General features: G+C 54.3%; 1 protein-coding gene across 4 annotated transcripts in view; it reads left to right on the top strand.

Annotated features, from left to right (window-relative positions):
• Nucleotides 1–12,669, top strand: part of TCOF1 (treacle ribosome biogenesis factor 1) — a 77,512-nt gene that overhangs the window by 48,561 nt on the left and 16,282 nt on the right. For 3 of the 4 annotated variants that reach the window (XM_025179029.3, XM_075900550.2, XM_075900549.2), the window contains exons 3-8: nt 2,638–2,765; nt 3,948–4,051; nt 5,292–5,652; nt 6,526–6,620; nt 7,373–7,660; nt 8,857–9,090. In XM_025179029.3, coding sequence (XP_025034814.3) covers nt 2,638–2,765; nt 3,948–4,051; nt 5,292–5,652; nt 6,526–6,620; nt 7,373–7,660; nt 8,857–9,090 — 1,210 coding nt within the window. The remainder of the gene's footprint in view (nt 1–2,637; nt 2,766–3,947; nt 4,052–5,291; nt 5,653–6,525; nt 6,621–7,372; nt 7,661–8,856; nt 9,091–12,669) is intronic. The other variant, XM_089769457.1, reaches the window with a different exon arrangement.

The raw sequence follows: 12,669 nt of genomic DNA, 5'->3' as shown, positions 1-12,669 counted from the left end.
TATGTGATTGGGGGGGGGGGGTCCAGGGCCGTGTAGCGGGGGGCACTGCCTGAGAGAGTCTCTTGGGGAGCAGCGCTTCTGGGGGGTGCCACAGTAGCACACATCCAAACAAGTGCACACGACCTCATTGTCGGTTCAGGAGACAAAACTCACTCCGCTCATGGATGGAAAATCTTAGAGGGAACGTTGCTCCCGGGACCGAGCCATGATGTCTGCCTGCCGGCTCCAAAGTTAACTTTTCCTGCAGAGCTGCAGTGAGGGTAGCTCCCCAGAACCCTACACAAGCCAGAACTGAGTCAGGTTGCTGTCTAGCCTGTTAAATTTACTTGCAGAGCCGCATGCAGGAGGGTGGGGGAAGAGGGTGTTGGTGTGTGGCCGGTATCATGAACCAATAAGCATCTGCTTATCAGTTAATCGTTTAACCAGCTACGCTATTACATCCCTAATAGGTACCTACCTATTTGGAAAATAATTTCCAGTAAATAAACGTCATTGGTATCAAGCTGGAAGGGCATATTGAGTGGGGTTCCGTAGGGCTCAGTTCTGGGTCCGGCTCTGTCCAATATTTTTCAGAGATTTAGATCCGAGCATAGAGAGTACACTTATAAAGTTTGCGAATGATACCAAGCTGGGAGAGGTTGCAAGTTGGAAGATAAGATTATAATTCAGAAATGGTCTGAAGTAAATAGGATGCAATTCAATAAGGACAAATGCAAATTACTCCACTTAGAGAGGAACAATCATCTGCACATACACAAAATGGAAAATGACTGTCTAGGAAGGAGGTTGGCTGAAGGGGGGCACCATAGTGGAGCACAAGCTTAATATGAGCCAGTAGTGTGACACTGTTGGGGAAAAAAAGCAAACCTGATTCTGGGCTGTATTAACAGGAGCCTTGTGAGCAAGACAGGAGAAGTCATTCTTCCGCTCTACTCCGTGTTCATTAGGCCTCAGTTGGAGTATTGTTGAGTTCTGGGTGCTGCATTTCAGGAAAGATGTGAGCAGATTGGAGAAGTGCAGAGAAGAGCAATAAAAAATGATTAAAGGCCTAGAAAACGTGACCAATGAGAGAGGATAGAAAAAAACGGGGGTTTGTCTGGAGCTTGAGAAGGGACAAAACAGTTTTCAAATACATAGAAGATTGTCATAATTTTTCTCCCTCCTCGTTTTCATTAACTTCTGATGCTAGAACAAGTAGCAATGGGCTTAAACTGCGGCAAGGGAGGATTAGATTGGACATTAGGAAAGTTTCTTGTCAGGGTGGTTAAACACTCCAGAGGCACCCCCCCAACTCCCTGTGCCCAGCACTTCCCTGTCCAGAGACTGCCCTAACACCCCTTATGCCCAGTGCTGCCTTCACTAAAACCCCACACGGACTCATATGTCCAATGCCTCCCGTCCAGGGACCCCACCACAGAGCAGGGCCTGCCATGGAGCCCCCATTCCAGAGTCGACTCCCCGAGGGTATTGCAGAGCAATGATGGTTCCTAGTCTGACTCGGGATGTTAGTGTGTAGTTGTTTACATGATTAACCAGTTAGGGATGTTAAGTATCGGTTAACTGAATAGTCGATTAATCTCATGAATTCTTATCGGTTACTCGGCTATTCTATAGTCCATGGAGGCGGCAGCTGGTGCGCTCCGGCCCCACTCCCAGGGAGCCCCTGCCATTCCACACTGCTGCCTCTGTATCGGAGGCAGCCTCTCGGGATGCCAGGCGGGAGCTGGTCCGTGAAGGGAGCCAGTTCAGAAACCAGCTCCCCTCGCGAACCAATTGCCTGTTGCCGCTGATAAAGAGGTGGTTGCACAGGATGGCAGCAGACCCTGACGGGGGCAGGGTCTGAGCTCCCAGACCCAGTGCAAGCTGGAACTGAGCCGGGCTGTCTTCCCGGGTTTTAATACACTTTAAATGCAGAGCTGCAGCAGGGTAGGTCCCAGACCCATTGCAAGCCAGGACTGAGCTGGGCTGCTGGCCAACCTGCTGAAAAATTTACAGGCAAGGCGGGGGGAGGGGGAGAAATGCGTGTAGTCTATAGCATAAACCTGTAAGCTTTTGCTTAACAGTTCAACGGTTAATCGACTACACTATTACATGTCTATAACCAATAAGCGTAGGCTGGTCGGTTAATCTTAATGACTACACATACACCCCTTGCAGCCTCTGTATCAGGGAAAGTAACATGGGGGGAGAGAAGGCAGGTGGGAGCCAGTACAGGTGGGAGCCAGTACATGTGGGAAGCCAGCTCCTTGCATGTACTGGTTCTGCTCCTGCGTAGCCACCTCTTCCGTACACATGTACACACACGCACGCGCGCTTTGCTGCAATGCTCCAAGCGGGAGCGGATACATGCATGGAGCTGGCTTGTAAGCCAGCTCTCTGCACACAGAGCTGCCTCCCCCAAAGGCAGCAGTGTAGGGGGGGAATACAGACAGAAACCAAGCACCGGTTTCTACTCCCGCTCTCCTGCCACTCGCATGTAAATGTGTAACTGCTAAAAAATCGAGCAGTTACACATTTACACAAATACCCATTCGTTAACATCCCTAATTCTGAGCCTGGAGGAATGAGGGTGGGTGAACTGAGAAGTATTTATGCTCTTCAAAGCTTATTGTTAACATCACCTCCCCTGTCCTACAGAACTCCCCCAAATGCCAAGAAGCGAAAGGCAAGCGACTTGGGGAGAGGCACTCCAGCGAAGAAGATCAGAGTGCCGGATCCCAAGAGCAGCTCAGAAAGTTCAGAAGAGGAGACGGAAGCTGTGGCAGGTAAGAGCCATTCGCTGCTAGCAATGGCCCTTGTGAATTGGCCAGTGGAGAGGACTATAAGGCAACTGGTGCTCCGATAGCTTAATGACATGACTCACTGCCAGTCTAGCACAGCTCATTCCACTGTGGCCTAGTGGTTAGAACTGTGGACTATGAGTTCGGAGACCAGGGTTTTATTCCCATCTCTTCTGCAGGGTGATCTTGAGCAAGTCATTTTTGCCTTCGTGCCTCAGTTTCCCTGTCTGTGCAGTTGCATGCAGCACCTGTTTTCCATTCGAGCCCTACTCACGGGTGAGGAATCTGGGGCAGACTGCCTAAAAACTCAGGATTAGCTGCATGCGCATGTACTCTTGGCAGGACAAGCCATAGGTCGGCACACGGGGAATTCTCTCTTTTGAAACCTACCCATTTGATTTCAGCCAGAGCTAATGGAGGAGGATGAGCCCTTCCTCCTCTGCTCTAGCCTGGCGCCTAAAGGTGGGCAATTAGATCCAGTTACCACGCTCCATCTAACTGCTCCCTTCTAAAACTCTAGCCAAGCAAATTCCATTGAATTCGAGCATATGCTAAACTTACTGTGTAAGTCACACAGAGGGAGTCAAGTTAAGCTAGCTTGATTTGGCTGAGGAGAGAGAATGTTTTTCCTAGTGCACACGAGGCCTCTTAAACCATTGTTATATCTCGATACTCCTAGATTAATACACCTCAATTCCTGCAATGTCCATAATAGGGATGTAAACGTTTAAATGGCTAACCGATAAGCATCGGCTTCCGATACTATTACACTCTTTGCTGGGGCATGCCAGCCGCTGGCCCGACTCCTAGGAAGCCAGGGGCAGAGCCAGCAGAGTGTCTAACTACTAGGATTTTTAACAGTTAAATGGTTACTTCTTTACAATGTTTCTTACATCCGCAATCCGTAACATTATTACACCTCTGAGTCCACCGCCAACATCTGGGGATTTCTCTCTGGTCAAGAGAAGGCAACTCTTTGCTCAGAGGCAGGCGGGGTGGTAAGAGGTAGGGGAAGCAAGCGCTGCATTGGAGCCGCGAGCTGTTTCCTCGGGTGCAGGGGTGGTGTGCAGAACCAGAGTCGGGAGCTAGTGCTAGTCTCCAGTGGGTGGGGAGTGAGTTTTGTGTCTTGAGTCTTTGCCTAGGGGGGCTTTCCTTTCTGTGTGGCAGCTGGCGCCCCCGTTGTGGCTAACTCCACAGCACAGGCAGAGAGCAGCGAGGATGAAGACTCCTCTTCAGAAGAGGCGGCGGTGGCTGGAAAGGAAATAAAGGCGGTAAAGTGACATTTTCTCTGTGCCATCCCCAAGGCTGCCAATGGCCTGAGGCCAGGCTGCCTTAGAAAGTTATAGCAACATTGGCTGGGGGCGGGGTCACAAACCCTAGGTAGCTCTTTAGAACATCAAAAAAGGGCTTTTGATGCTGTCATTTTTCACGTGGGGACCTGTATGAGCCACACTGGTGAGTCCTGCCACGCAGTGGAGGGTGGGGGGTTGCCGGTTTGCTGGCACTGATGCAACCCTCTTCTGCCGTAGGCTGGCCCAAGGGCGCTGTGTGTACGGCTCCGTAAAAGGGAAGCTGCTTGTCGAGGTTGAATGTGCTCCATGAGCAGAGTTAAGAGACTCCAGTGGTATTTGGATGTGGCACTATTGTAGGGGGAGGGCACAGAACTCCTCCTCTCACTCCATATGCTAGTTAATTAGGTGCTCACTTCAGGGGGAAAATACCAAAAGCCTCGTTAAACCCTCCTCTGCCTACCTGGCGCACTCGGCACAGCAAAACTCGTGTCATGGAGCCGGGTGTTCTGAAGACCAGCTATGTTGCTGGTGTGAGTCTCGTCCGTTTCCTGGGGCTGCACCCGGCATGAACGTGTCCCTGAGGGTATGTCTACACTTGCAGCCTATTTCAGAATAGGGCTGCAAATATAGGCATTCGGAATTGCAAATCAAGCCCGGGATTTAAATATCCCGCGCTTGATTTGCATCTTCCTGGCCGGGCGCCATATTTTGTTTGTTTTTGTTTTTTTTTTAAATTTACAAGCCCAGAATAACTTCCCGCGTCTACACGTGGCAGGGACCCGGTAGTTCGAAATAAAGCCTTAATTCGAACTACCTGTTGTTCCTCCTGCAATGAGGTTTAACAGGTAGTTCAAAATAGGGCTTTATTTCGAACGCCTGTTTCACTGCCGCGTGTAGACGCGGGCAGTTATTCAGGGCTTGCAAATTTCAAAAAATGGCACCTGGCCAGGAAGATGCAAATCAAGCGCGGGATATTTAAATCCCGGGCTCGATTTGCAATTCCGAATGCCTACATTTGCAGCCCTATTCCGAAATAGGTTGCCAGTGTAGACATATCAAGAGTGCCTCCAACTTGGCATTGGCTATGGAGAGCGTTAGTGACTTGCTGCATTTCAGCATTGCCTGGGCGGTGGTTCCTAACGTCTAGTCCAGGGCCTCTCGGTTCCATGAAGAGGACACGCAGCCGGCTGGGCACTGACTGCTTGTGTTGTTTCTCCAGGTGAGAACTGCAGCGGCGAGCAGCAAAGCGGCTAATTCTCTGCAGCCTGCAGCCCAAAACAAAGCCAATGCTACTTCAGGGAAGCCAGGGGCAGCTGCTGGAGCAGGGAAGAGCAAAGCCACCTCGAACAAGCCCACGCCTGCTGCACCAGCTGCTGCTTCAGCTCTGGCCAAAGCAGGACAGAAGAAAGCCCGGGCTAATAAGCCAGGACCTGCTGTAGCAACTCAGGCCAAAGGAGGACAAAGCAAAGCTGCAGGGGCGGCGACGGCAAAGGCGGCAGAGAGCTCGGAAAGCAGCGACTCATCAGAGAGCGAGGAAGAGGAGAAGACACCAGCTGCCAAGCTCCCAGCTCCCAAATCAGGTGAGAAACCCATGGGCTTAGGATGTGTTTCCTAAGGCGTTGCAGGGGGGTTGCGCTGGCCATGAGCCGTGCATCTATGGTCTGGCTCTGCAGAGGAGCTGGTAATGCCACACACCTCGTGGCTTCAGCTCTCCTGTGGTCTGACCCTGTAGAGCCTCAAGAAACCTGGGAGAGGGGAAGCAGCATGCTCTGTCAGTCACAGACCAGATCAGGTCGCCTGGCTCCGTGACCTAGAGGAATGGCCGGGATCTAGTGTCTAGGGAGCAAATGCTCCAGTGAAGGCTCCTGTTCAGTGTCCAGTACTGCGGAGTGCTGACACGTCAGGGCCACCGCGTGATGGTACAACGCTGCTTTATTCTGAGCGCTCTGAAAAAGTCCCAAACTTTGGTCTCAGGCCAGAAGTGATTGCTTAGTGATCGGAAATTCCTTTCTTCATGCTGGAGGAGGAGGGAGGGAGGAGAAATAGCTCATTAAAAAACACCCTTTGCTCATCATTAGCTCACGAGTCTGGAAAAGCAGGCTCTGCGCTTCGGACCGGATCCTGCACCCAGGAGAGGCCACACTGTACCCGCCCCAAGAGCCGGGACTTGGGGCGACTGGTCCTCCTGGAGGGAGGGTCTCCTAAGGGAAGTGTGTGTGTTGGGAGCGGAGGGTTTATCTTAAAAATGTGACTGGGAACATTTTGATGCGCTCAGGAGGCACCTAAGATGTTAGCCGTGTCAGAGCCCTGCCCCCGTGCCACACGGCTGTTGACTCTCTCCTGTGCCTCCTGACTGCTCTCTTCCATAGCCTGACGGCCGCGTTACAAGCGTGGTCTGCACGGACTCCGCGAGAGCGCGCAGGGTGAGTGAGGTCTCCTCTCTGGTGTTTCAGAGCTGAAGCAAACGCCTGGACAGGCGGAGCGCAGCAGTGAGGCCTCGAGTGATGAGACTTCCTCTGAAGAGGAATTGGGAGCCCCAGTGCCCCAGGTATCTACCTCCAAGAGGGTCTCCTGAATGCTTGGAACATCTCCCACCCCCACCATCCTCTAACCTGCCAGGGCCTCGCACTGTGTAGAACCTTCCCCAGACTGGCTGGGGTGCGGACAGGCCTGCCGAGGGAGGGGGCACTGCCCTGGGGCCTGACGATTCTCAAGGGCCCTTTAAATGGCTGCTGGAGCATCGTGTGGGTGGCTCGAAAGGCTGTGGGGAGGGGTAGTGCAGAGGGCTGGCTGCCCATGGCCATGCCCCTTCAGGTTGCTGGAGCCCCCACCTTTCCCAGGGGCCTGGCATGGCTGTTGGCTCCCTTTGGTGGGGACTAAAACCAGTTTTGTCTGCAGCCAGGGCACTGAAAAAACAGAGCTAACCCCTCCCCCCCATCCCAATCGGCCGCCCTGCCCAGCCCCTGCAGCTGTAAAGGGAAAGTCTGAGTCCTGCCCCCTCACTGGAGGGTTAGCGCACAGGGAGGAGCAAACCCTGAGCTGCTCGGGCCCCTAGGACGCAGTCAGTGCCAAGAGAGTGCCAGATCGTGCTGGTCAAACGAACATCCCCAAATCTCTAGCATGAACCTGTCACAACCACAAGTTGCTGCCCAGCCCAAGAGCCTTGCACAGAAGTATGGCCCGGCTCGCTGCAGAGCGGGGCAGCCTCGTTTGTAGCTAATCCCACCCCCTAATTAGGGCCTGTGCTCTGGGCCGGTCTCCTCCACCACCTCATCGGTTGGTCTCGTCTCTTGCCGCCAGACAAAAGCGGCGGTGAAAGCCGCGCCGGTGAACGCCACCCCAGTGAAAAGCGCTCCGGCCACTCCAGCACCCACCAAGAGGCCCCCAAGGAAAGTGTCCACCCCAGCTCCATGGAAACCCGCCGTGGATGCACCAGCCCAGAGCAAATCGGCAGCTCCTGCAAAGGCGGCAGCTCCTGCAAAGGCGGCAGCTCCTGCAAAGGCGGCTGGGAGCGCGAAGGCGGGAGACACTTCTGAGAGCAGCGACTCCTCTGACAGTGGGGAGGAGGAGGCCACACCAGCTGCGCAGGTGGGTGTCCTGAGGCGTGGTGATGCCTGGGGTAAGAACCTGGTGTAAGAAGCACAAGCCACTGCCAGGTCGCCCTGGCAACAGGGTAACGCTTCTCCCCTGACCCGCCCAGGAAAGGACAATGCTACTGTGACACCCCCCCCCCCCCCCCCCGGTTCTATAACTGAGCCATGAAAAGATGGGGAGTCGCAGCCAAGTGTTAACCTGCAGCATCGAGCACGACAACTTACCTGGCATTGCCCAGGTCTGGTCCAGCGGTGGAGGGGGGAGGCGTGCAGGCTGGCCCTCGCCTGAGGGGGGAAGGGGATAGGCTGTGGCTTCTGGGCGGGGGCCAGGGCTGTGCTGCCTGGCCCGGTGGGAGTCTTCCCCTCCCCCCCCTCCTCCAGTCCAGCGCTGCAGTCAAGGGCCAGAGGGGAGGGGTTTGAGGCAAGGGGCTGGCAAAATGTCAAGCTCAATCCCCAGCTGGCCACTCCCTTCCTGGTGCTGCTGCCTTCAGGGGTCACTCTGCTGTCCTTGTGTGTCCCTCCCCTCCCGGCTCACTGCCCCCAGCAATCGTTCTACTGCCCCCATGGTCACTGCAGTACAGCTGCCCTCGGATCAGCCTCTTCCCTTTCCGTGGTGCGGTTAACAGTCAGATTCCGGGTGCATCCCGTTGTCCTGGCACAACCACACCCTGGCCTTGAGCGGAGTGAAGAGGAAGCTGCCTCTTACTGATTAGGAGCGGCTCTCGCACGAATGGACTTGCAGGCAGATGCACAGATCTCTGAAAAACAGACCTACATTCGCAAACTCTAGTGCCCCCTGATTTCTGCTGCTGTTGTGCCCGGCTAGGGAGGTTTGGGCCTTTGCCCCATTGGTTCCTGTGCCGTGGGGCCTGTGAAACAGCTGTTCCTGTTCTCAGGCAGCCTGTTCTCCCCCCACTGCATGTGCAGCTGTGACCAGCTGGGCAGCAGAATGTTGAGGAGTTTGTCATGGCTCCCTCGCCCCAGCAGCTAGGAGGACTGATGAGGGGCACCTGGCTTGCCACGTGGGTCTCCCATCCACTCTTGACATTCCTCACTTTCAGCCGTGGCATTTTTTTACAGTTGCCTCCCAGAGCCACATCTTGACCCTTTTCTTTCATCCTGGGAGGACACCTCTCCCTTCTCTGAGTCCTGGATTCTTGTGTTTATTCTGTTCCTTTCCCTTGGCTCTAGGCAGGTACATCTGCAAAGGCTCCCCCGGCCACGGCGCCGCCACTGAAAAGCGCCCCAGCCACTCCACGGAAGCAGCCCTCAAAAGTAGCTGTGCCCAGCCAGGCCAACGCAGGGCCTGGAACACCCAGAACCGCTGCCAAGGCCTCTGGGAGTGCAGAGCCAAGAGCGAGTTCGGAGAGCAGCGACTCGGAGAGCAGCGAGGACGAGGCCCCCCCTGTGCCGATAAGCCAGAAGGTTTGTGGTTATTGTCCCTGGCGGCGTTCGGCGAGGCTGGTGATGGCTGGGCTAGTGGCTGGCGGGTGCTTAGGATGCAAAGTCTTTCTAGTGCATGAAGTCTCAGCCCTGTGCAAGGAGACCCTCTGCCTTTGCTTTGTAGAACTGCAGACTGTTCTCATTTGATGGCTCCCCGCTTTATTTAAGGCAGTTTCCAAATGTCTGGTGTATAGTTACTGGATTCTCTGGCTCCTTTGATCTTATTGGCAGCAGCCAGCTCTACAAACACAAGTCATTACACAACACTATAGTAAAATACAAGCCAAGGCCGTGAGGGCTGGAGGGTAGATAGTATCTCTTGGCTTAAACGATCTCCCATTCGTCAGCTGCATGAGGAGCCAAATCAGCACACACTGTACACGGAGAGCAGTTCATCTGCTTGCATCCAGATGCTGTTGTACAAACCGTAACCGGTCAGAGCCCTCCCTCATGCTTCCATTCAACTGGGACACGTGACAGGTCGCAGCACGGATCCATGGGAGGCCACAAGCAGCTTGGGCTTGCGTCTTGGGTGCACATGGGGTCTGCTGGCGCTTGCATAGGCCAGAACCCGCTCCCGCCGAAGCCAATGGCGAAACTTCCATCCCTTCTGGTGGGATCGGGATCAGGCGGGAATCCAGGCAAAATGGATTTGTGCTTCTCGGTTGCTTGTGATTTAATCTAGCAGTGAGCACTGCCCTTGGGATTCATTACTGGTAGGACGCGTCCATAGCCACTTGGCCGCAAGTGTTCACACGGCCTTCCAGAAAGCAGCACTCCAGCAGGACGCAGTGTGACTGTGTGCAAGTCCCCCTCCCCCTGCGGTATACTTCATCCTGCCCTACATCTCTGGGTTTTCTCTGTGTGCCCCTAGGGTGAAGACAGGCGGGAGTCTTAACGAGCTCTGCGTGTTGGCTTTTACTGTGGAGGATAGGGAGTCGAAGGTGGGGTGCGGAGCCAATTTCCCCCAGCATGTATTAGAGGCAGCAGCCTCTTCCTGCAGCTGGCCCAGGCTTGGGACCCCCCCTCCTGCCATGTACAGGGGCTGGTGGACTGAGCAAGCCCAGCTCGCCGTGCGTCTGGGACCTACCACCGCTGCAGCTCTGCATTTTAAATGTAATAGTCGTCAGGCTGCCTGCCCGCCTGGCTCTTATTACATTTAAACTTCAGAGCTGCAGTGGGGGTCGCTCCCAGACCCGGCGCGAGCCAAGACTTGAGCACCTTCCCCTACCGACTAATCGTGTCATCAATTAAAAATTCTATCGACTGCACGATTAGTTAAATACCCACCTCTTAACATCCCTAGTGGAGGAACCCGAGTGGCTGGCGCGATCCCAGTCAGTCTCAGCATTTCTACACTGCAGTGCTGGTTCAGAACAAGAGCTGTGGGAGGAGGAGGCGGAATTTATGCTGCATGAAAAATGTATGCAAGACCTGAGAGATTTGGCCCTTCTAGTCATACGTGAAGTGTGTTTTGTTGGAGAGTTCCCTACCTGAGGCAGAGCGCTAGCTCTCTTGCTGAAGGGCCATTAAAGACTTTAATGTCTCCTTCACCACTGTTTGCATATTTGGGACTCCTACCTACCAGCCGCTGCTACCGAGAGAGGCTGGTTGTTTTTTGTGTGTGTGTGTGTGTGTGTGTGTGTGTGTGTGTGTGTGTGTGTGTGTGTGTGTGTGTGTGTGTGTGTGTGTGTCCGACCGACCGACCGACCGACCGACCGACCGACCGACCGACCGACCAGCATCCAAGGACTTGGAATGAAGGTTGGGGTTTTGCATTAGGCTCATTTGTGGCCACAATCCGTCTCTCCCGGCAGAACGCCTCTGGGCAGATGGAGAACATGAGGTACTTGGCCATATGTTTAACCACTGACACTGAAGCTGCAGGATACTAATCTCTGAATGAGATCCAGGCAGGTACCTAGATTTGCAAGCTGCTTCATCTTTCACTGTGGGGGTGGATTAGCACAATTAAAAGGAACATCCTGCCTACATCAAACTACTTAATTAGTATGTTTACCTCTGAAGGTTTAGGATTGTTTTGTCAAAGAAACTCATTTGCAAAGGTGTGGGGGGATTTGTTTGTTTGCTTCCCCTTTGCAGGGGGAAAAACCAAATAAGGCTGACCTTGAAGAAACTGTGTCTTTCAAACTTTCCGTACCCACCTGGTGCAACAAGGCCAAAAATCTCATCTAGGCTCCCCAGCGTTCCTGTGCCTTGATGGCCGGATGCTATGTCTGAGAAACTTGGGCCTCACTTTACATGTGCCGCAAGTTTGCGCCTCCGCTCCGCACCCAGAGTAGAGGCACATGGCATTAATGGGCGTGACCGGGAATGTGGCTGTGAGCTTTTCCCTGGCCTCAGGGCTGAGGTGATGTTCCACTAAACCCTTATGGAGATAAAGCGGGACTGCTCCAGCCCCCCAGCTCAGATCCTTCAGTGGACATGTCTTTATTTTTGTGTGTTGCAGTACAGGCGGGTTACTGCACTCAGAGTGGGCATCGGGGAGGCGCTCTCTGGGCTCGCTGGCAGGTGATAGCCGGGGTGTGGCTGATGCGGCTTCGGGGGAGCATGCTGGCTTTCTGACTCATGGCATCGTGCAAATAAACTGAAGAGCAGTAGTGGGGAGGGTAACTCGTTCCTGCCATTAGGAGCTATGCATAGGGGAACAGAGGGGAGAGGAAAAGGGGAAGTGAGGGAACTGAGGACAAGAAGCTCAATCTGCAGCATTGGTGAACAACCTGCAGCCCCCGGGGGTTCCCCCTGTGGCCCGCACACCCCCAGTCTGACCCCCTCTCCTGGAGCCCTGTACTTCCTGCTCCTCCCCTTCCCTCCCAGCACTTTTGGAATCCTGTGGATCAGCTGTTTGCAGCTGCTCAAGCTCTGGGAGGGAGGGAGGAGCACAGAGGGAGCACGAATCAGCGGATTCATGGAGCGCTGAAAATGCTGGGGGAGGGGAGGGAGTAGGAAGTGCGGGGCCTCGGAGCCCTGGGGCATGAGATGCATTGGGGAGGGGACAGGGAGGGGCTGTGCAGGCTGCAGGTGATGCCCCAGTGGGCCTGGGGCGGCAGGTTGCCCACCGCTGACAATCCCACAGCCCACTAAGACAGAGGGCCACTCCTGTGGTCCACTCGCTAGTCTTGGTTGCCCATGGCTGATCTATAGTCCCACTCCCATTATCTCATGGATCTCTCCCAGCATCGCCAATATATCAGACTTCTTTCCCCTTGTCTTTCGGCTTCTTCCAGTCTCCTGGGTCCATTATAGGCACCGACCCTGTTCTGCACTGCTCTCCTGCGGGCATTTTACAGCCGGCATAGTTCAGCCAAGCGACAGAGTGAATCCCAGCCTGGACTCCCTCACTAGGACATGGTGGCCCTGTAGAAATGCAGCCTTCTGGGGAAGTGACATGTGGGGGAGGCAGGAGTTAGCCCTCTCTTGCTGGGCTCTGGCTGGTCATGGGGCAGACTTGACTTTCCAGTGTCTTCCTTCTGCACACTGCTCCGTGTTCTTACTCAGTGTCTGGATCAGGGATGTAAGTGACTAGTCGACTATCCAATA

This window comes from Pelodiscus sinensis, chromosome 16, assembly GCF_052426305.1.
Source record: "Pelodiscus sinensis isolate ZL-2025 chromosome 16, ASM5242630v1, whole genome shotgun sequence".
Lineage (NCBI taxonomy): Eukaryota > Metazoa > Chordata > Testudines > Trionychidae > Pelodiscus > Pelodiscus sinensis.
Note: the sequence above shows the minus strand (reverse complement) of the source record. Positions and strands in the feature narration are given on the sequence as shown.